At 41.7% G+C, this 22,961-nt stretch overlaps 1 protein-coding gene across 3 annotated transcripts in view; it reads left to right on the plus strand.

Moving 5' to 3' along the window:
• The window catches only part of LOC118368536 (connector enhancer of kinase suppressor of ras 2), an 83,510-nt gene that overhangs the window by 14,581 nt on the left and 45,968 nt on the right, over positions 1–22,961 (plus strand). For all 3 annotated transcript variants that reach the window (XM_052497071.1, XM_052497072.1, XM_035752713.2), the window contains 2 exons: positions 4,438–4,640; positions 4,784–4,868. In XM_052497071.1, coding sequence (XP_052353031.1) covers positions 4,438–4,640; positions 4,784–4,868 — 288 coding nt within the window. The remainder of the gene's footprint in view (positions 1–4,437; positions 4,641–4,783; positions 4,869–22,961) is intronic.

A 22,961-nucleotide genomic window follows, 5' to 3' on the forward strand; every position in this document is an offset into this window, starting at 1 on the left:
TGTGATCTTTCTTGCTCATTTTTCAAAATAAAAGCCTAAAACTGTCAAGTCTGTTCACACCATGGGGAATCCATAGGAAAGGAAACTGGATGATATCCCTTTTAAAAGGAGCGAAGGCAGGCTATGGAACATGGAGCTTTCAAAATAGAGGCCACTTCCTGGTTTGATTTTCCTCAGGTTTTCGCCTGCAATATCAGTTCTGTTGTACTCACAGACAATATTTTGACAGTTTTAGAAACTTTAGAGTGTTTTCTATCCTAATCTGACAATTATATGCACATTCGAGATTCTGGGCCTGAGAAATAGACTGTTTAATTTGGGTACGTTTTTCATCCAAACTTCAAAATACTGACCCTACACTCAACAGGAACACTTTTGTTTACTACATGATTCCATATGTGTTATTTCATCTCATGCAAGGCCAATGGAGTAATCTATCTCGTCACCTGTTCATGTGGAAAAGCCTATGTAGGACAAACGAAAATGCCGTTGTATAAATACATAGCTGAACACTGCAGCTCAATCAGGTGTAAGAACATGGACTATCCAGTAGCAGCTCACTTTGTTGAAGCTAACCATCCCATCTCCTCCCTCAAATACACAGGTATTGAGCATGTTGCTCTACCAAGGAGAGGAGGTAACATTGAGATCCTACTACTACAAAGACAGGCTTACTGGATATCCTATCGAAAAACATTGACCCCTATTGGTCTGAATATTGACTTTGATCCTCAGGCCCTTCTTATGAGCACTTTTTTTCCCTCTTTTTATAAAATGTAAAAACTTAATTTTTACAGCTTATTAGCGTACACCTAACCTAATATGTTCCCCCTCTTGATGATTCGCATTATATTTTAAGGTTGAAACAAAAGATTACATGTAACAAATGAAATACGAAATTGTGAAATTGAATGAATCAATAATGTATGTTGACGCTAATATGATGTACAGTATTCCATTAAGTTTCTATATGATAGCAATAGTATAATATATGTAATATGCCATATATTTTTTTTACAGTTTCACTAATTAATTTTAATTAACTTAATCATTATGACACACCCCTCACCACTGTCATTGGTTACACTAATTGCACTGTGTGTCTACATAACCTGGTTCACCTATTCATTACATTACCCTGAGGAAGACACAGTGATGCAGAAACATTGGTGAATACCCATTAAATTGCTGGGAGATTATACATGGAGTGTGTGACTTTCTTCATTTTGATGGTTTATTCGCCGTCAGTCAGCACCTCCACACAAACTATTATTCTGGGTGTGCGCCAGCTTATGTTTTTAAATTCTTTTTTTTTTTTACATAGTTTTGATGCAGTCACTATTCTACAATATAAAGAAAAACCCTTGCATGAGTAGGTGTGTCCAAACGTGACTGGTACTGTGCATACATTGAATTCGGAAAGTATTCAGACCACTTTACTTTAGCCACATTTTGTTACGTTACAGCGTTATTGTAATTTAGATTTTTTTTTTCAAATACATCATCAATCTACACACAATACCCCATAGTGACAAAGCAAAAACATTTTTTTATAAATTTGTGCAAATTTATAAAATATTAACTGGAATATCACATTTACAGAAATGTTCACACCCTTTACTCAGTACTTTGTTGAAGCACCTTTTGGCAGCGATTACAGCTTCAAGTCTTCTTCGGTTTGAAGCTACATGCTTGGCACACCTGTATTTGAGGAGTTTTACTCATTCTTCTCTGTAGATCCTCACAAGCTCTGCCAGGTTGGATGGGGAGCGTCGCTGCACAGCTGTTTTCAGGTCTCTCCAGAGATGTTCGATCGAGTTCAAGTCCGGGCTCTGGCTGGGCCACTCAAGGACATTCAGAGACTTGTCCCGAAGCCACTTTTGCGTTGTCTTGGCTGTGTGCTTAGGGTCATTGTCCTGTTGGAAGGGGAACATTTAGGGTAATTTAATCCATCTACAAATCAGGCTGTAATGTTACAAAATGCGGTAAAAATGATGGGGTCTGAGTACTTTCCGAATGCACTGTGTGTGTGCACATGCATACAGTTGAAGTAAGAAGTTTACATACACCTTCGCCAAATACATTTAATCTCAGTTTTTCACAATTCCTGACATTTAATCCTAGTAACAATTCACTGTTTTAGGTCAGTTAGATCACCACTTTACTTTAAGAATGTGAAATAAAAGTAAAGTGATTTATTTCAGCTTTTATTTCTTTCATCACATTCCCAGTGGGTCAGAAGTTTACATACACTCAATTAGTATTTGGTAGCCTTTTAAATTGTTTAACTTTGGTCATATGTTTCGGGTAGCCTTCCACAAGCTTCCCACAATAAGTTGGGTGAATTTTGGCCCATTCCTCCTGACAGAGCTGGTGTAACTGAGTCAGGTTTGTAGGCCTCCTTGCTCGCACACGCTTTTTCAGTTCTGCCCACAAATCTTCTATGGGATTGAGGTCAGGGCTTTGTGATGGCCACTCCAATACCTTGACTTTGTTGTCCTTAAGCCATTTTGCCACAACTTTGGAAGTATGCTTGGGGTCATTGTCCATTTGGAAGACCCATTTGCAACCAAGCTTTAACTTCCTGACTGATTTCTTGAGATGTTGCTTCAATATATCCACATAATTGTCCACCCTCATGATGCCATCTATTTTGTGAAGTGCACCAGTCTCTCCTGCAGCAAAGCACCCCCACAACATGATGCTGCCACCCCCATGCTTCATGGTTGGGATGGTGTTCTTCGGCTTGCAAGCCTCCCCCTTTTCCCTCCAAACATTACGATGGTCATTCTGGCCAAACAGTTCTATTTTTGTTTCATGAGACCAGAGGACATTTCTCCAAAAAGTACGATCTTTGTCCCCATGTGCAGATGCAAACCGTAGTCTGGCTTTTTTTATGGCGGATTTGGAGCAGTGGCTTCTTCCTTGTTGAGCGGCCTTTAAGGTTATGTCGATATAGGACTTGTTTTACTGTGGATATAGATACTTTTGTACCTGTTACCTCCAGCATCTTCACAAGGCCATTTGCTATTGTTCTGGGATTGATTTGCACTTTTCGCACCAAAGTACGTTAATCTCTAGGAGACAGAACGCGTCTCCTTCCTGAGTGGTATGACGGCTGCGTGGTCCCATGGTGTTTATACTTGCGTACTATTGTTTGTACAGATGAACGTGGTACCGTCAGGCATTTGGAAATTGCTCCCAAAGATGAACCAGACTCATTTTTTTTTCTGAGATTTTGGCTGATTTTCTTTTCTGATTTTCCCATAATGTCAAGCAAAGAGGCACTGGGTTTGAAGGTAAGCCTTGAAATACATCCAGAGGTACACCTCCAATTGACTCAAATTATGTCAATTAGCCTATCAGAAGCTTCTACAGCCATGACATAATTTTATGGAATTTTCCAAGCTGTTTAAAGGCACAATCAACCTAGTGTATGTAAACCTCTGACCAACTGGAATTGTGATTAAGTGAAATAATCTGTCTGTAAACAATTGTTGGGAAAATGACTTGTGCCATGCACAAAGTAGATGTCCTAACCCACTTGCCAAAACTATAGTTTGTTAACAAGACATGTGTGGAGTGGTTGAAAAACAAGCTGAAATGACTCCAACCTAAGTGTATATATTTCCGTCTGGACTTTTACCACATTTTGTTGTGTTACAGCCTGAGTTTAAGATTGATTCAAGTGACATTTTGTTTCACTGGCTTACACGCAATACCCAATAATGTCAAAGTGGAATTATGATTTTAGAAATGTTACTAATGTTTTGTACACTCAGTGTAGATATTTGCACTTTTGGTGACTTGACCTACATTGTATGAGCTATGAAAATGACTAACTCATGATTCATGGCTTTAATGGTGTGTGGGGGTGATTCTTATTACATTGACAGCAGTAAGATTTGAGTTTGATTTCACCCTAAACTTTGACTGTAGCTTTCAAATTATATTTCACTTTCTATTTTCTGACAAAACAACCACTCAGAGGTCAACAGTATGACTCCATCTGACCATCAATTCTTCTTCCCCAGATCGTATTTTTGGCTTTTGTGATTTCAGTTGGGCCTCTGTGGATCTTGATGAAGTAGTTTATACACAGTGAAAAATGTTTTGGAAGCAGTGTAATATTTTGGCAGCTGTACCAGCTGTGCGTATGTTTGCCATGTTATTAATGCTATTGTAGGTTGAGTTTACATGTGATCATTTGTGTAGACAGGCAATCTCTCTTAGATGTCATTGTGCATCATGGCTTTATGATAACAGATGCACTAATACCTACTGTACTAGGCCTACTTTTCAAGTTGAGTAACTGTGTGTGTGTGACTTGTGCTTGTGTGCAATGCGTGTGCATGTGAACTCCCAGCAAACTTGGCCCCTGGTTGTCTCACTCTCAACAGCCTCCCACTGTTTTCCCCTCCCGGTCTCCCTCCCCAGACGTACGGTATGGGTGGAGAGAGCCTGCGCTGCCTGACAGAGAAGCTGCGCATTGTGGTCCACTCCCTGACCATGGGCATCCAGGTCCGCAGGAGGGTGAACCCCTACGACGGGCAGACTGCCACCAGGCTGCCGGCCAGCGTGCTGCAGGTGGTGCTGGAGCTCATCACCTCCGCCAAGGGCCTCTTCTCTCTGCTCAACAGGTACATAAAAAAAAAACCTGTTTTATATTTGGCCAATTATTGGCAAAAGAGCTGATCCGATTGGTCAAAACACCAATTAGTGGGAAACAATAGACATTAAAGAGACACATCTTCATCGTCTTGTGCTCACGGTCTGTGTCCAGGTACCAGTTTGCCCAGCTGAGTGCTTACACGACCAGTAGGAACATCATCACCCACTGTAAAGAGCTGGGGACCACAGTACAGAAGGTACGTCTACTGCTCCAATAGGCATCAAACAAAACAGACAGAAACCAGGAGAAACACTTGTTTTTCTGAAATAAGAAATAGTTGTTTTCGTTTCACTACAGATATTAAACTAGCAGCCGCACATGTGATGAGACAACGTTAGTGCCGAAAGCGTCCGTGCAGATAGTCCGGGTAGCTATTTGATCAACTATTTAACTAGCAATTTTGCAGTCTTTCAGGCATGGCTGTTCATGTTTTCTTAGTGTAGGCACTTACTGCTTTATACCAATTTGATTAATGTCGTTTACCTAATAGGTAGGAGTAAGCTAACCAGGAAAAACTCTAGGCCTTATAAACAACATTTTGAAAAATTACACATTGAATGAGTGGCCTACACCTTCTAGTTTGACCAAACAATACATACCAGACATTTTGGGGGGTTTTAGAGGAAGTGTACACGGGGCAGGCCAGCTGCTTGTGGGTTAAAACGCATGCAGCCAACTTCCAAAGAGGAACCACCACTGTTTGTTTGGTTTGCTAGTTGAATCAGCCATCTAACACGCACGACAACAGTAATCTCACTCCTCTGCTATTGTGGAACTCTTGTATAAACACCGACCATGCATGCATTCTTTTATCTCCAGCATACTTGGAATAGTTTAGGTTCGGGCACCGTGAAGAAGCACGGGTTGACCGTCGAAGGAGTCTCTTGCTGTTGCTGATATTCCGTGTTTGTTATTTTTTTGTGATGGGGAAATGTTGTACGAGTGGGGAAGGTGGATGAATGTGTTAAACTGGTTACTTGTGACTCGTGAGAAAGACGGCCCTGGATCTTCCCGTAGATAGTGCCTGGGGGAGGAGAGAGAGTTGGCGACCGGGGGAGGGAGTGAGAAGCAGGGACAGAGGAGAGAGAGCTGATGGAAAGGTTTACTGAAACTCCACTTGTGTAATTCCCTGTAGTTCACCTGCTGTGGCCTGCAGTGTAGTCGTGAGACACCGATAGATAGACAGACCGAGGGAGAGAAAGAGGACCCCAAGGTATTATATTTAGTGCTCTTACTTATAGCCCTATTTTGCAACTCTGGATTGTCTCCAGCCAAGGTAGGTAATTGCTCCTCTGTAGCTGTTTTTGTTTCTTTCTTTCTTTATTGCAGTAGCGAACTGGTTCGTCTGCTTGTTTGTGGTGCTCACAGTTTGTGTCAATTTAGACAGTCTTCCATCATTTGTTTGTTTTCTTGTAGAAAATTGCTTTGCCTTGTTTGCTCTCTCGCTTTTTTTGTGGTCCTCCTTTTAGTTGTTCGCATAAAACATAAGAGACGTGATAATAGGCTTGACCTCTTCTTCACAAATCAAAACAAAGCTCTTTAAAACATTCACTGTGCTCCAACGGTAATAATAGCACGCTGTTGAAGCCAATTCATGAATATGACTGACTTTCTCTGAGACGAGCAGCATAGAAATACAATCGACAGTCTACTCGCACTATTTCTATGGTAAGAACCCAATACCCCTCAGAAGGGAAGGAAGGTGGGAAGTGAGTGTGTGATGGGGTCTGCATTAGAACAATGAAGGCCCTTGAGGGATGTTGATGCTTGCTACGGGTATTTTGTCCAGCCGAATGCTGGCTTGTTGGTTTTTGTATGAAGTCTGTCCAAACATGAGACTTAAAAGTAATTAGTGCGTGAAACTTTGTCAGACTTTGTCATTACCCCAGATTGTTTTGACGGTGGATTGTTCTACGCTGAAGTTACTGGTCATTGTTTGGTTGGTTCCTGTTTTTTTGGACCCAGTGAGCAACCACTGCCCGCTTCTATTGTGTGTTTTAGGGGTAAGTTGAGCCATCCTTGTTTCTAGGAAACCATACACAAAATGCATAATTTAATTTTAAAAGTACAAAGTGTCGGTTAGGTGTTAAGCCTTTGTTAAATAAAAGATGCTTAAAATGATTCGGACAAAAAAAACCGATTTGTGTTGAATTGTGTTTGGGGAAATAAAGATGGTTTATTACACGTAGACATGGTTTTAACAGTGACTGGGAATATTTTAATTCCGTATAGAAATGTGTCGGGCAGCTTAACTCACCCTGTCCCACGGCTCTCATTACCCCATACCTGGGGTAAGTTGTGCCTAGAGACTGCTTTTGTTGGACAAGCTATGGTTTTAAAAATGTTTACGTGAATTCGGATTATTTCCAGGGATACACAACCTACTCAAATATATGTACACATTGTTAGAAAGAATACTATATTTCCCATGACAGCGTGATGCTAAATGTAATTTTTTATTTACTTTTAAACTTAACCCACTCTCCCCTATATAATAAATATATAGGCCATTTTAGAAAACGCTTATATCCAAAGCGACTTACTGTACACGCATGCATACATTCTAGGTACCAGTGGTAACGGGAATCAAACCCACTATGCTGGTGTTGCAAGAGCCATACTCTACCAACTGAGCGACAGAGGACCTATAGTCATAGGCCTCTATCATAGGTAGGAATATGTGTATCATTGAGAGATGCTGGATATTAAGGGGTCGGGATCCAAGACTCGGGTGCTTGCGGAAGGCAGCTTTGTAAGTGCAATCACTTGAGTCTCAAGGCAAGGTAGCTGAGAGTTAAGACAGAAAGGACCGAGGGATGTCCTTCACAGCAGGTTTTGTACAGTGGTTTTGTCGTTGGAAAAAAAAAATAAGCGTACAGCATGTCTGAAGTTTATAAGGAATTTCTATTACACTCATTAAAAATAACGTAGGACATCCAGACAGGTGGGTTGGTCCTCTGTCCATCTCTCAAGCCATCATTTATCAAGCCGATAGCTCTAGTAAGGTCGGCAGAATACACGCTCACACACACCCCATCCCCCTCCTCTGCGTACAACAAAGTTAGCCCTTGGCAACAAACACAAATGTCAAATCTAATGTGTCCTTGTTTCAGAGACTGATGCTTTCAATGATTATTACTTTCCTTGTTTCTAGAGAATTGGTTAATCTGTAACAAGAACAAGGGCCAGACAGATCGTCCCAAAAGACACCCAATTCCTATATAATGCACTACTTTTGACCAGAGCCCTATGGGCCATCCTTGTTTCCTTGCTATGTAGTGAATAGGGGTGCCATTTGGAACTCAAACCATGTCTCTCAGGGTCCTCATAGAAAATAAAGGACTCTCTTTCATTTCCGGCATGTATGAAATGTATTTATGGATGTGTGGTGCATTCATGTGTCTTTGTGTGTGTTTTATGTTTGTGCTCGTGTGTGTGCGCTCGCTCTCTCTGTAAGTACGTGTCCACCCGCCTCCCTCCCTCCCTACTCACAGGGTTTATTTTCCTTGGTGCCCTGAAGGATTTTGTTGGGCCAGGAGTAAGCTGCTGTGATCCTATAGTGCTCCACTGACTAGTGGCTCTGTAGGAATCTAGTGGATAGGCTCAATCGGTACTCTTAACTCTGTAGGACTGGAGAGTACAGAACAAGATCGGACTGGAATCGGTTAGAGCAACAGCAAGCAAAGTCCACTACAGAGAGCGGTACATACTAGAGAGAGAGAGAGAGAGAGAGAGAGAGAGAGAGAGAGAGAGAGAGAGAGAGAGAGAGAGAGAGAGAGAGAGAGAGAGAGAGAGAGAGAGAGAGAGAGAGAGAGAGAGAGAGAGAGAGAGAGAGAGAGAGAGAGAGAGAGAGAGAGAGAGAGAGAGAGAGAGAGAGAGAGAGAGAGAGAGAGAGAGAGAGAGAGAGAGAGAGAGAGAGAGAGAGAGAGAGAGAGAGAGAGAGAGAGAGAGAGAGAGAGAGAGAGAGAGAGAGAGAGAGAGAGAGAGAGAGAGAGAGAGAGAGAGAGAGAGAGAGAGAGAGAGAGAGAGATTACATCTACGTTTCCAACGGCCTGATCGTAGTAATACAGAAGCGTGACAGTATATAGGCTACTGTAGTTTAGAACATTGAGTATGGCTTCTCTAAGATGTTATGCAGCGTGGAGCTTGTTACTACGGGGAAATAGGGATACCTTAGTCAGTTGCACAACTGCATTCAACTGAAATGTGTCTTCTGCATTCAACCCAACCCCTCGACATCAGGGAGGTCTGGTTAGTGGTCTGGTTGACACACTACAGTGCATTCGGAAAGTGTTCCAGCCTTATTCTAAAAATGTATTTGTCAATCTACACTGTCACAATGACAGTGAACAGGTTTCTAGACATTTTAAACGGATACCTTAATTACATAATTATTCAGACCCTCGAAATTAAGCTCAAGTGCATCCTTTTTCCATTGATCATCCGTTGTTTCCACAACTTGATTGTAGTCCACCTGTGGGAAATTCAATTGATTGGATATGGTTTGGAAAGGCACACACCTGTCTATGTAAGGTCCCGTAGTTGACGGTGCATGTCAGAGCAAAAACCAAGCCATGAAGTCAAAGGAATTGTCCGTAGAGTGCTGAGACAGGATTGTGTCGAGGCCCAGATCTGGGGAAGAGTGCCAAAAAATGTCTGCAGCATTGAAGGTCCCCAAGAACACAGTGGCCTCCATCATTTCTTAAATTGAAGAAGTTTGTAACCACCAAGACTCTTCCTAGAGCTGGCTGCCTGGCAATCGGGGGAGAAGGGCCTTGGTCAGGGAGGTGACTAGAGTTCCTCTGTGGAGATGGGAGAGCCATCCAGAAGGACAATCATCTCTGTAGCACTGTAGCACACAATCAGGCCTTCATGGTAGAGTGGCCAGACGGAAGCCACGGCTCAGTAAAAAGCACATGACAGCCCGCTTGGAGTTTTCCAAAGAGGCCCCTAAAGGAATCTCAGACCATGAGAAACAAGATTCTCTGGTCTGATGAAACCAAGATTGAACTTTTTGGTTCACCTTCCAACACGACAATAACCCGAAGCATACAGCCAAGACAACTCAGGATTGGCTTAGGGACAAGTCTCTGAATGTCCTTGAGTGGCTCAGCCGGAGCGCCGTCTTGAACCCGATCGAATAGGACTGTGGGCTCTCCTCCGTGGCTGACGTGAGTAAGACATTTAAACATGTTAACCCTCGCAAGGCTGCTGGCCCAGACGTCATCCCTAGCCGCATCCTCAGAAGCATGCGCAGACCAGCTGGCTGGTGTGTTTATGGACATACTCAATCTCTCCTATCCCAGTCTGCTGTCCCCACATGCTTCAAGATGGCCACCATTGTTCCTGTACAAAAAAAGGCAAAAAGGCCCCGAAGCAGTCTCTTCTGTCATCATGAAGTGCTTTGAGAGGCTAGTGATGGATCATATCACCTCCGCCTTACCTGTCACCCTAGACCCACTTCAATTTGCTTACCGCCCCAATAGGTTAACAGACAATGAAATTGCCATAACACTGCACACTGCCCTAGCCCATCTGGACAAGAGGAATAACTATGTCAGAATGCTGTTCATCATTGAGCTCTGGGTCTGACTTCCTGACAGACCCCCCCAGTTGGTAAAGGTAGGAAACAACACCACTTCTCTGATTCTCAACACAGGGTCCCACAAGGGTGCATGCTCAGCCCCCTCCTGTACTCCCTGTTCACCATGACTGTGTGTCCATGCACACCTCCCAACTCAATCGTGGTCCTTCTGTAGCTCAGTTGGTAGAGCATGGCGCTTGTAATGCCAGGGTAGTGGGTTCGATCCCCGGGACCACCCATACGTAGAATGTATGCACACATGACTGTAAGTCGCTTTGGATAAAAGCGTCTGCTAAATGGCATATATTATTATTATATTATTATATTATGAAGTTTGCAGATGTCGCAACAGTAGTAGGCTTGATTACCAACAATGACGAGACAGCCTATAAGGAAGAGGTGAGGGCCCTGGCGGAATGGTGCCAGGAAAATAACCACTCCGTCAATGTCAACATAACGAAGGCGCTGATTGTGGACTTCAGGAAATAGCAGAGGGAGCATGCCTCTATCCACATCGACGGAGCCGCAGTAGAGAAGGTGTAAAGCTTCAAGTTCCTCAGCGTACACATCACTGACCATCTGAAATGGTCCACCCACACAGACAGTGTGGTGCAATAGCACCTCTTCAACCCCAGGAGGCTGAAGAAATTCGGCTTGGCCCCTAAGACCCTCAAACTTTTACAGATGCACAATTGAGAGCATCCTGTTGGGCTGTATCACCGCCTGGTATGGAAACTGCTCCGCCCTCAACCGCAGGGCTCTCCGTAGGGTGGTACGGTCTGCCCAACATATCACCGGGGGCAAACTGCCTGCCCTCCAGGACACCTCTACAGCACCCAATGTCACAGGAAGGCCAAAATAATCATCAAGGACATCAACCAACCGAGCCACGGCCCGTTCACCCTACTATCATCTTGAAGGCGAGGTCAGCATATGTGCTTCAAAGCTGGGACTGAGAGACTGAAATAAGCTGTTTTTCTCAAGGCCTTCAGACTGTGAAATTGCCATCACTAGCCGGCTATCACCCGACTACTCAACCCTGCACCTTAGAGGCTGCTGCACTATATACATAGACATGGAATCCCTGGCCACTTTAACAGTAACCCAACACATTAACGAGTCATTCTAATAATGTTTACATGCTGCTTTACTCATCTCATATGTACAGTACCAATCAAAAGTTTGGACACGCCTACTCATTCAAGGTTTTTTCTTTATTTTTTTAAATGTTTTCCATTGTAGAGTAATAGTGAAGACATCAAAACTATGAAATAACATATATGGAATCATGTAGTAACCAAAAAAGTGTTAAACAAATCAAAATACATTTTATATTTGAGGTTCTTGAAAGTATCCACCCTTTGCCTTGATGACTGCTTTGGAATGCATTTAAACTGTCACCTGGAATGCATTTAAATTAACAGGTGTGCCTTGTGGAATTTCTTCCCTTCTTAATGTGTTTGAGCCAATCAGTTGTGTTGTGATAAGGTAGGGGTGGTATACAGAAGATAGCCCTATTGGGCAAAAGGCCAAGTCCATATTATGGCAAGAACAGCTCAAATAAGCAAAGGGAAATGACAGTCGATCATTACTTTAAGACATGAAGGTCAGTCAATACGGAACATTTCTAGAACTTTGAAAGTCTCAAATGCAGTCGCAAAAACCTTCAAGCGCTATGATGAAACTGTCTCTCATGGGGACCGCCACAGGAAAGGAAGACCCAGAGTTACCTCTTGTGCAGAGGATAAGTTCATTAGAGTTAACTGCACCTCAGATTGCAGCCCAACTAAATGCTTCACAGAGTAACATCTCAACATCAACTGTTCAGAGGAGACTGTGTGTATCGGGCCTTTTTGATCGAATTACTGCAAAGAAACCACTAAAGGACACCAATACGAAGAAGAGACTTGCTTGGGCCAAGAAACACAAGCAATGGACATCAGACCGGTGGAAATCTGTCCTTTGGTTCCTACCGCTGTGTATTTGTGAGACGCAGAGTGGGGGTGCTTTGCCGCTGACAGCAAATTTATTTGATTTATTTAGAATTGAAGGCACACTTAATCAGCATGGCAACCACAGTATTCTGCAGCGATACGCCATCCCATCTGGTTTGTGCTTAATGGGACTATAATTTGTTTATTCAACAGGACAATGACCCACCACAACTCCAGGCTGTGTAAGGGCTATTTGACCAAGAAGGAGAGTGATGGAGTGCTACATTTTGGGACGGCAGGTAGCCTAATGGTTAGAGCGAGGGCCAGTAACTGAAAGGTTACTAGATCGAACCCCTGAGCTGACAAGGTAAAAAATCTGTTGTTCTACCCCTGAACAAGGCAGTTAACCCACTGTTCCTAGGCCGTCATTGTAAATAAGAATTTGTTCTTAACTGACTTGCCTAGTTAAAGGTTAAATAAAAACATACAAAAATAAATACAAATCTTAAGACCTTGCCTCCACAATCACCTGACCTCAACCCAATTGAGAGGGTTTGGGATGAGTTGGACCGTGGAGTGAAGGAAAAGCAGCCAACAAGTGCCCAGCATATTTGGGAACTCTTTCAAGCTTGTTGGAAACATTCCAGGTGAAGCTGGTGGAGAGAATGCCAAGAGTGTGCAGCTATGCGCTTCAACGCTTGGCAGTCCAGTTCTGTGAGCTTGTGTGGCCTACCACTTCGCTGCTGAGCCGTTGTTGCTCCGAGACATTTCCACTTCACAATAACAGCACTTAGTTGACTGGGGCAGCTCTAGCAAGGCAGACATTTCACTAACTGACTAGTTTGAAAGGTTGCATCCTATGATGGTGCCATGTTAAAGTCACTGAGCTCTTCAGTAAGGCCATTCAACTGCCAATGTTTGTCTGTGGAGATTGCATGTCTGTGTGCTTAATTTGATATATCTGTCAGCAACGGGTGTGGCTGAAATATCCAAATCCATTCATTTGAAACATGTGTATATATATAGTGTGTATCTACCTTAAACTGACGGATTTTAGTGGGGATTTTTTTATTAAGTTACTTAGATTGACGTACAGTGCCTTGCGAAAGTATTCGGCCCCCTTGAACTTTGCGACCTTTTTGCCACATTTCAGGCTTCAAACATAAAGATATAAAACTGTATTTTTTTGTGAATAATCAACAACAAGTGGGACACAATCATGAAGTGGAACGACATTTATTGGATATTTCTAACTTTTTTAACAAATCAAAAACTGAAAAATTGGGCGTGCAAAATTATTCAGCCCCTTTACTTTCAGTGCAGCAAACTCTCTCCAGAAGTCCAGAAGTTAAACATCCCAAGGAGCACTGTGCAAGCGATAATATTGAAATGGAAGGAGTATCAGACCACTGCAAATCTACCAAGACCTGGCCGTCCCTCTAAACTTTCAGCTCATACAAGGAGAAGACTGATCAGAGATGCTGCCAAGAGGCCCATGATCACTCTGGATGAACTGCATAGATCTACAGCTGAGGTGGGAGACTCTGTCCATAGGACAACAATCAGTCGTATATTGCACAAATCTGGCCTTTATGGAAGAGTGGCAAGAAAAAAGCAATTTCTTAAAGATATCCATAAAAAGTGTCATTTAAATTTTGCCACAAGCCACCTGGGAGACACCAAACATGTGGAAGAAGGTGCTCTGGTCAGATGAAACCAAAATTGAACTTTTTGGCAACAATGCAAAACGTTATGTTTGGCGTAAAAGCAACACAGCTCATTACCCTGAACACACCATCCCCACTGTCAAACATGGTGGTGGCAGCATCATGGTTTGGGCCTGCTTTTCTTCAGCAGGGACAGGGAAGATGGTTATTTGGTGGGAAGATGGATGGATGCAGCCAAATACAGGACCATTCTGGAAGGAACCCTGATGGATTCTGCAAAAGACCTGAGACTGGGACGGAGATTTGTCTTCCAACAAGACAATGATCCAAAAAATAAAGCAAAATCTACAATGGAATGGTTAAAAAAATAAACATATCCAGGTGTTAGAATGGCCAAGTCAAAGTCCAGACCTGAATCCAATTGAGAATCTGTGGAAAGAACTGAAAACTGCTGTTCACAAATGCTCTCCATCCAACCTCACTGAGCTCGAGCTGTTTTGCAAGGAGGAATGGGAAAAAATGTCAGTCTCTCGATGTGAAAAACTGATAGAGACATACCCCAAGCGACTTACAGCTGTAATCGCAGCAAAAGGTGGCGCTACAAAGTATTAACTTAAGGGGGCTGAATAATTTTGCACGCCCAATTTTTCAGTTTTTGATTTGTTTAAAAAGTTTGAAATATCCAATAAATGTTGTTCCACTTAATGATTGTGTCCCACTTGTTGTTGATTCTTCACAAAAAAATGCAGTTTTATATCTTTACGTTTGAAGCCTGAAATGTGGCAAAAGGTCGCAAAGTTCAAGGGGGCCGAATACTTTCATAAGGCACTGTACATGAGTCAATAGACTCCTATGCATTTTAAACCGACACCAGTGTTAACGACGACTCCTCACTTTGATCACTCATGCTATAGTATACAATGAAGGGAAATGAGACATTTGAATTTAAAATATGAATTGTTTCCCGATTTTTAATGCAAAGCTTTCTTGAGCCTTTGCCTTACATCATAAATTAGCATTTGTAGTTCATTAAGGTGAACGTTTTATTGTATTTAGTATTTGGAGTAATTATCAAATATAGAGCAAGGAGAAAAGGAACACTTGCTTTTTGTAGTCCCTTCACAATCATTTAAAGAAATATGCTCCTAACATTTCACATGGGTTGGTGCAGTGCAGACCTGGGTTCAAATACGGTTTGAAATCATTTTAAATGCTTAAGCTAGGCTTGATTGAACTTGCCTGGCGCAATGGAAGTAATATAATAGTTGCAAAAAAGCAAACCCTACCCATCTGTTACTTTAGACAGGCTAAAGCAAACCCTACCCATCTGTTACTTTAGACAGGCTAAAGCAAACCCTACCCATCTGTTACTTTAGACAGGCTAAAGCAAACCCTACCCATCTGTTACTTTAGACAGGCTAAAGCAAACGCTAATTATATATTGGAAATATTTCAAATAGTTGGTGAACCCAGGTCTGGGTTGTTTGGTGTTAGTGTGTTGAAGAAGTGTAATGAGATCCACCCCTAGGTATGTCCCTCTGTCTTTTAATAGATTGTTCATGTCTGCCCTGCTAACAGGGAACACGTTCTGTCTAATTTGGTCAAGAGCAAAAATACACACGAAGAGGCACAGTGACAAAGTGAACAGAGGTACATAGAAACAGACATTTCTGTATCAAGAAGGGGCTTACAGTGCCTTCAGAAAGTATTCATATCCTTTGATTTATTCCACATTTGTTGTTACAGACTGAATTCAACATTTATTTTAAAAAATACATGTCTTACCCATTTACACACAATACCCATTTTTTTCTTCATATTTTCAAATTTATTGAAAATGAATAGAATAGTCCCATACAGTATCAGTCAAAGGTTTGGACACCTACTGATTCAAGAGTTTTTCTTTATTTGTACTATTTGTGTGCAATGCTGTTATCAAGGCAATGGGTGGCTACTTTCAAGAACCTCAAATATAAAATGTATTTTGATTTGTTTATCACTTTTTTGGTTACTACATGATTCCGTATGTGTTATTTCATAGTTTTGATGTCTTCACTATTATTCTACAATGTAAAAAATAAAGAAAAACCCTTGAATGAGTAGGTGTGTCCAAACTTTTGACTGGTACTGTAAGTATTCACACCCCTGAGTCAATACTTTGTAGAAGCAACATTGGCAGTGATTAACAGCTGTGAGTCTTTCTGGGAAAGTCTCTAAGAGCTTTCTACACCTGGATTGTGCAACATTTGCCCATTTTATTATTTTCAAAATCCTCCAAGCTCTATCAAATTGGTTGTTGATCATTGCTAGACAACCATTTTCAGATCTTGCCATAGATTTGTATGTATACTGAACAAAAATATAAACAGAACATGCAACAATTCGAAAGATTTTACTGAGTTACAATTCATAGGAGGAAATTAGTCACTTGAAATGAAGAAATTAGGATGTGGATGTCCTGGGCTGGCGTGGTTACACGTGGTCTGCGGTTGTGAGGCCTGTTGGATGTACTGTCTAATTCTCTAAAACGACGTTGGAGGCGGCCTATGGTCGAGAAATTAACATTAAATGATCTGGCAACAGCTCTGTTGGACATTCCTGCAGTCCGCCTGCCAATTGCACACTCCCTTAAAACTTGAGACATCTGTGGCATTGTTTTGTGTGACAAAACTGCCCATTTTAAAGTGGCCTTTTATTGTCCCCAGCACAAGGTGCACCTGTGTAATGATCATGCTGTTTAATCAGCTTCTTGATATGCCACACCTGTCAGGTGGATGGATTATCTTGGCAAAGGAGAAATGCTCGCTAACAGGGATGAAAACAAGTTTGTGCACAACATTTCAGAGGAATATGCTTTTTGTGCGTATGCAACATTTCTGGGATCTTTTATTTTAGCTCATGGAAAATGGGGCCAACACTTCACATGTTGTGTTTCATATTTTTGTTCAGTACAGATTTAAGTCAAAACTGTAACTTGGGTTACTCAGGAACATTTACTGTTTTCTTGGTAAGCAACTCCAATGTAGATTTGGCCTTGTGTTTTAGGTTATTGTCCTGCTGAAAGGTGAATTAATCTCCCAGTGTCTGGTGGAAAGCAGACTTAACCAGGTTTTCCTCTAGGATTTCGCCTGTGCATGGCTCCATTTTCTTTTCATTTTTTTTATCCTGAAAAACTCCCCAGTCCTTAACGATTACAAGCATACCCATAACATTATGCAGCCACCACTATGATTGAAAATATGGAGAGTGGTATTCAGTAATGTGTTGTATTGGATTTGCCCCAAACATAACACTTTGTATTCATGACAAAAAGTTAATTGCTTTGCCACTTTGTTTGCAGTATTAATATAGTGCCTTAATGCAAACAGGATGCTATTGGAATATTTTGAATCATGTACAGGCTTCCTTCTTTTCACTCTGTCAATTAGGTTAGTATTGTGGAGTAACAGCAATGTTGTTGATCCATCCTCAGTTTTCTCCTGTCAAAACCATTAAACTCTTAACAGTTTTAAAGTCACAATTGGCATCATGGTGAAATCCAGAAATCCCCGGGAGCTGAGTTAGGAAGGACGCCTGTATCTTTTTTTAGTGACTGGGTGAATTGAGAACATCCAAAGTGTAATTAATAACTTCACCATGCTCAAAGGGATATTCAATGTCTGCTACCAATAAGGTACTCTTCTTTGTGTGGCATTGGAAAAGCTTCCTGTTTGAAATTCATTGCTCGACTGAGGGATACAGATAATTGTATGTGTGGGGTACAGAGAAGGTAGTCATTCAAAAATCATGTTAAACACACCGATTGCACACAGATTCAGTCCATGCAATTTATTATGACTTGTTAAGCACATTTTTACTTCTGAATTTAGTTGCCACAACGAAGGGGTTGAGTACTTTTTTGACTCAAGACATTTCAGCTTTTTATTTTGTATCAATTAGAAAAGGAATCGGGAAAAAAAACATAATTCCAGGTTGACATTATGGGGTATTGTGTGTAAATTTAGTCTGTAACAACAAAATGATGAAAAAGTCAATACTTTCTGGAGGCACTGTACGTGGTGAACGCGGCAGGGGGCATGGCAGGGTACGCGGTTGGCACGTTGGCCCTGCTAAGTTTAAGGCCCCCATTTTAGCTGTGTAGAGAAATGTTGGCATTTAAGCCCATTTCGCCAATCAATCAATCGATCAAATGTATTTATTATAAGTCATTTTTTACATAAGCTGATGTCACAAAGTGTGATACAGAAACCCAGCCTAAAACCACAAACGGCAAGCAATGCGGATGTAGAAGCATGGTGGCTCGGAAAAAGATTTGAGATATAAAAGTTGATGATAACAGTATGTGGCCAAGATGTTCAAAGGGTCAAATAATCAGTGGTTGTAGAGGGTGCAACAGGTCAGCACCTCAGGAGTAAATGTCAGTTGGCTTTTCATAGCTGAGCATTCAGAGTTCGAGACAGCAGGTGCGGTAGAGAGAGTCGGAAACAGCAGGTCCGGGACAAGGTAGCACGTCCGGTGAACAGGTCAGGGTTCCAAACAGTTGAAACTGGAGTAGCAGCACGACCAGGTGGACTGAGGACTGCAAGGAGTCATCAGGCCAGGTAGTCCTGAGGCAAGGTCCCAGGTCCTCCGGGATTCGAGGGAGAATAATTAAATTTACCCAGGACACCGGATAAGACAGAAGAAATACTCCAGATATAACAAACTGACCCTAGCCCCCCGACACAAACTATTGCAGTATAAATACTGGAGGCAGAGACGGGAGGGGTTGGGAGACGGGCCCCGTCCAAAAATACCCCCGAATCTTGCCAACCAGGCAGGATATAACAGCCCCCACAGGGATATCTTCAAACCACCAATTAAGAAGAGTTTGAATATTACGGACCCTAGAGGGGCGCCAACCCGGACAGGAAAATCGTGTCAGTGACTCAACCCACTCATGTGACGGACACTTCCTAGGGATGGCATGGAAGAGCACCAGTAAGCCAGTGACTCAGCCCCCATAATAGGGTTAGAGGCATAATCCCAGTGGAGAGATGGGAACCGGCCAGGCAGAGACAGCGAGGGCGGTTCGTCGCTCCAGTGCCTTTCCGTTCACCTTCACACCCCTGGGCAAGACTACACTCAATCATAGGACCTACTGAAGAGACTTCAATAAAGACTTGAAGGTTGAGACCGAGTCTGCATCTCTCACATGGATAGGCAGACCATTGTATCATACGTGTAGGTATGTACGACAGGACCAAATCAGAGATATAGGTAGGAGCAAGCCCATGTAATGCTTTGTAGGTTAGCAGTAAAACCTTGAAATTAGCCCTAGCCATAACAGGAAGTCAGTGTAGAGGCTGTCACTGGAGTAATATGATACAATTTTGGGGTTCTAGTCAAGATTTTAGCAGTCGTTTAGCACTAACTGAAGTTTATTTAGTGCTTTATCCGGGTAGCTGGAAAGTAGAGCATTGTAGTAGTCTAATCTAGAAGTGATGAAAGCATGGATTAACTTTTCTGCATCATTTTTGCAATGTTACGTAGATAGAAAAAAGCTGTCCTTGAAACAGTCTTGATATGTTCGTCAAAAGAGAAATCAGGGTCCAGAGTAACGCCGAGGTCCTTCAGTTTTATTTGAGACGACTGTACAACCATCAAGATTAATTGTCAGATCCAACAGAAGATCTCTTTGTTTCTTGGGGCCTAGAGCTAGCATCTCTGTTTTGGCAGAGTTTAAAAGTTTAAAAAAATTGCCGCCATCCACTTCCTTATGTCTGAAACACAGGCTGCTAGCGAGGGCAATTTTGGGGCTTCACCATGTCTCATCGAAATGTACACCTGTATATCGTTCGCATAGCAGTGAAAGTTAACATTGTTTCCGAATGACATCACCAAGAGGTAAAATATATATATAGTGAAAATAATTGTGGTCCTAAAACAGAACCTTGAGGAACATTTGTCAGAGGACAAACCATCCACAGAGACAAACTGATATCTTTCCGAAAGATAAGATCTGAACCAGGCAAGAACTTATCCGTGTAGACCAATTTGGGTTTCCAATCTCTCCAAAAGAATGTGGTAATTGATGGCATCAAAAGCAGCACGAGGACAGATGCAGAGCCTTGGTCTGATGCCATTAAAAGGTAATTTACCACCTTCATGCATGCAGTCTCAGTGTTATGATGGGGTCTAAAACCAGACTGAAGCGTTTCATATACATTGTTCGTCTTCAGGAAGGCAGTGAGTTGCTGTTGCGCAAGAGCCTTTTTCTCAATTTTCTTTGAGGAATGGGAGATTCGATATAGACAGATTTTTATTTTTAAATATTTTTTTATGTATTTTAATTTTACTTTTTTTATATAAAAAAAAAAGATATATATATATATATATATTTAATTAGATTATTTTGATTTATGTTTTTATATTTTCTGGGTTAAGGTTTGGCTTTTTCAAGAGAGGCTTTATTACTGCCACTTTTATTGAGTTTGGTACACATCTGGTGGATAGAGTGGTTTAATATGTTCAACATAGGAGGGCCAAGCACAGAAAGCAGCTCTTTCAGTAGTTTAGTTGCAATAGGGATGCAGCTTGAAGGCCATGACTATTTTCATGAATGTGTCAAGAGATATTGGATTTAAAAACTCCCTTGATCCTAGGTCCTGGAAGTGTTGTGCAGACTCAGGCCAACTGAGCTTTGGAGAAATACTCAGATTTAAAGAGGAGTCTGTAATTTAATTTCTAATGATCATGATCTTTTCCTCAAAGAAGTTAATGAATTTAGCACTGCTGAACTGAAAGCCATCCTCTCTTGGGGAATGCTGCTTTTTGACTAGCTTTGCGACAGTATCACATTTTTGGGGGGGATATTCTCCTCAATTAAGGTATACTTAGCGATATGATGTAGATGCAGAAAGTAAATGCCATAGTGGGTCAATTTCCGCAACAACTACGAGCGTTGAAGCGTTTAGGATCAACTTCTCCAATGTTTTGGTGCCATGGCTTCCACACCGTGCACATGCGCCGATACTGTGTGTGAGACTTGCATCTCACTATTTTCAATGTCTGCGGTACTGCTCGTAGCAACGCAATTTCGCTGAGTCTACCTTTAAGCACAGGGACATTTTTGTCGTTTTTAAAGCAAATTTCTTGCAATTCTACAGATATTGCCATGCAGTTGAGAGAACATTTTGCCGTTTCAAAGCATATTTTCTGCAATTCCATGCATTTTGCAATGGCTTATGCTGTGTTCTTTTGCTCAAGCATAATAACCAAATCTATACGTCTAAATTCATTGTTTTGGAAATTTTCATTTGTCCTTTGCTGTCAAAGATTATATTCTTTACAAAATATACACAGTGGCCAGTTTATTAGGCACCGTTCACAAAAATGGTTATCTCCTAAAGACAGTGAGTCACATGGCCGTGGCTTGTTATATAAAGCAGGCAGCGACACATTCAGTTACTGTTCGATTGAATGTTAGAACGGGCAAAACCAAGTGACCTAAGCGACTTAGAACATGGTATGATCGTCAATGCCAGGCGCTCCGATTCCAGTTTCTCATAAACAGCTTGCCTCCTGGGCTTTTCACACACAACAGTCTGTCTAGGGTTTACCGAGAACGGAGCGACAACCAAAAAACATCCAGTCGGCGTCAGTCTTGTGGGCGTTGATGAGAGGTTGAAGGAGAATGGCAACAATCGTGCAAATAACGGCACAGTACAACCGTGGTGTGCAGAATGGCATCTCGGAATGCACATCTCGCCGGTCCTTGTCACGGGTGGTCTTGCAGCAAACACCGGGTTCCACTGCGATCTGCTAAAAACTAGAAGAAGCAGCTCCAGTGGGCAAGCAATCACCAACACTGGACAACTGAGGAGTGGAAAAATAGTTTGCATTGAAAGCATTTTTCCATCCTGAGAAATATCAGATAAAGGGAACCTAAGGGATAACATAATAACACAACAATTACATACTTATTTAATTTATTTCACAAGCCAAAGTAATGCAACACCCAATGCCCCCTTTGTGAAAAAGTAATTGCCCCCTTTACACAGGCTCTTACTGTGAAATGCAGTGGGGGTTTTTTCCGCCAGGCATAATAGGACCAATGTCATCCAAATGTTGTATTTTTTTGAATAATTTGTCCATAGAACATTCTTCCAAGAGTCTTGATCATTATCCAGGTGCTTCAAGGTGCTTTTTTGGCAAACTTGAGTTAACTTTTTGGATGACATGGGTCCCATTTATGCCTGGTGAAAACCCAACACTGCATTCCACGGCAAGAACCTTATACAAACGGTCAAACATGGTGGTGATTCTTTGCTGGCTGAATCATTTCAAATACTTTGGCTGTGCTTGATTGAGTTTGCCTGTTGCAATGGATTCAAGTCCCAAAAAGTGCAAACGCCAACCACTGCAGGCAGGCAGGCTAAAGCAAATTCTCAGTATTTGAAAGGTCTGATAGAAACATGTTCTATTGTAACTGATACAGATTAGATGATGTTCTCTAGAGAAGAGAAATGGGATACCTAGTCAGTTGCACAACAATGCGTTCAACCGAAATATGTCTTCCGCATTTAACCCAACCCCTCTAAATCTCGAGAGGTGCCGGGAAGCTGCCTTAATCGACATCCATGTCATTGGCGACTGGACAATTTTCCTGTCTTGCTCAAGGGCAAAGCAGCAGATTTTTCCACCTTGCGGGCTCGGGGATTCGAACCAGCTACCTGCTGCCATATGAGTGGCAATGTGAATTAAACTATTATTATTATTATTATTATTATTATTATTATTATTATTATTATTATTATTATTATTATTATTATTATTATTAGTAGTACTGTTGATCTCAACCCAAGTGGTGAACATACCATATCAAACACGGTGCAATGAGCCACAGGATTCACCTGAGAGCCATATGCAAGTTATTTGGATGAGTAGAGATACTGATATTCATGTACCTAATCCATGCAGTGGTGGACAAAGTACCCAATTGTCAATGACTCAAGTAAAAGTCTTCCAGTAAAATACTACTTGAGTAAAAGTCTCTAAAAGTATTTGGTTTTAAATATAGTTAACTATCATAAGTATAAATCATTTCAAATTCCTTATATTAA

Source organism: Oncorhynchus keta, chromosome 35 (genome assembly GCF_023373465.1).
Source record: "Oncorhynchus keta strain PuntledgeMale-10-30-2019 chromosome 35, Oket_V2, whole genome shotgun sequence".
Classification (NCBI taxonomy): domain Eukaryota; kingdom Metazoa; phylum Chordata; class Actinopteri; order Salmoniformes; family Salmonidae; genus Oncorhynchus; species Oncorhynchus keta.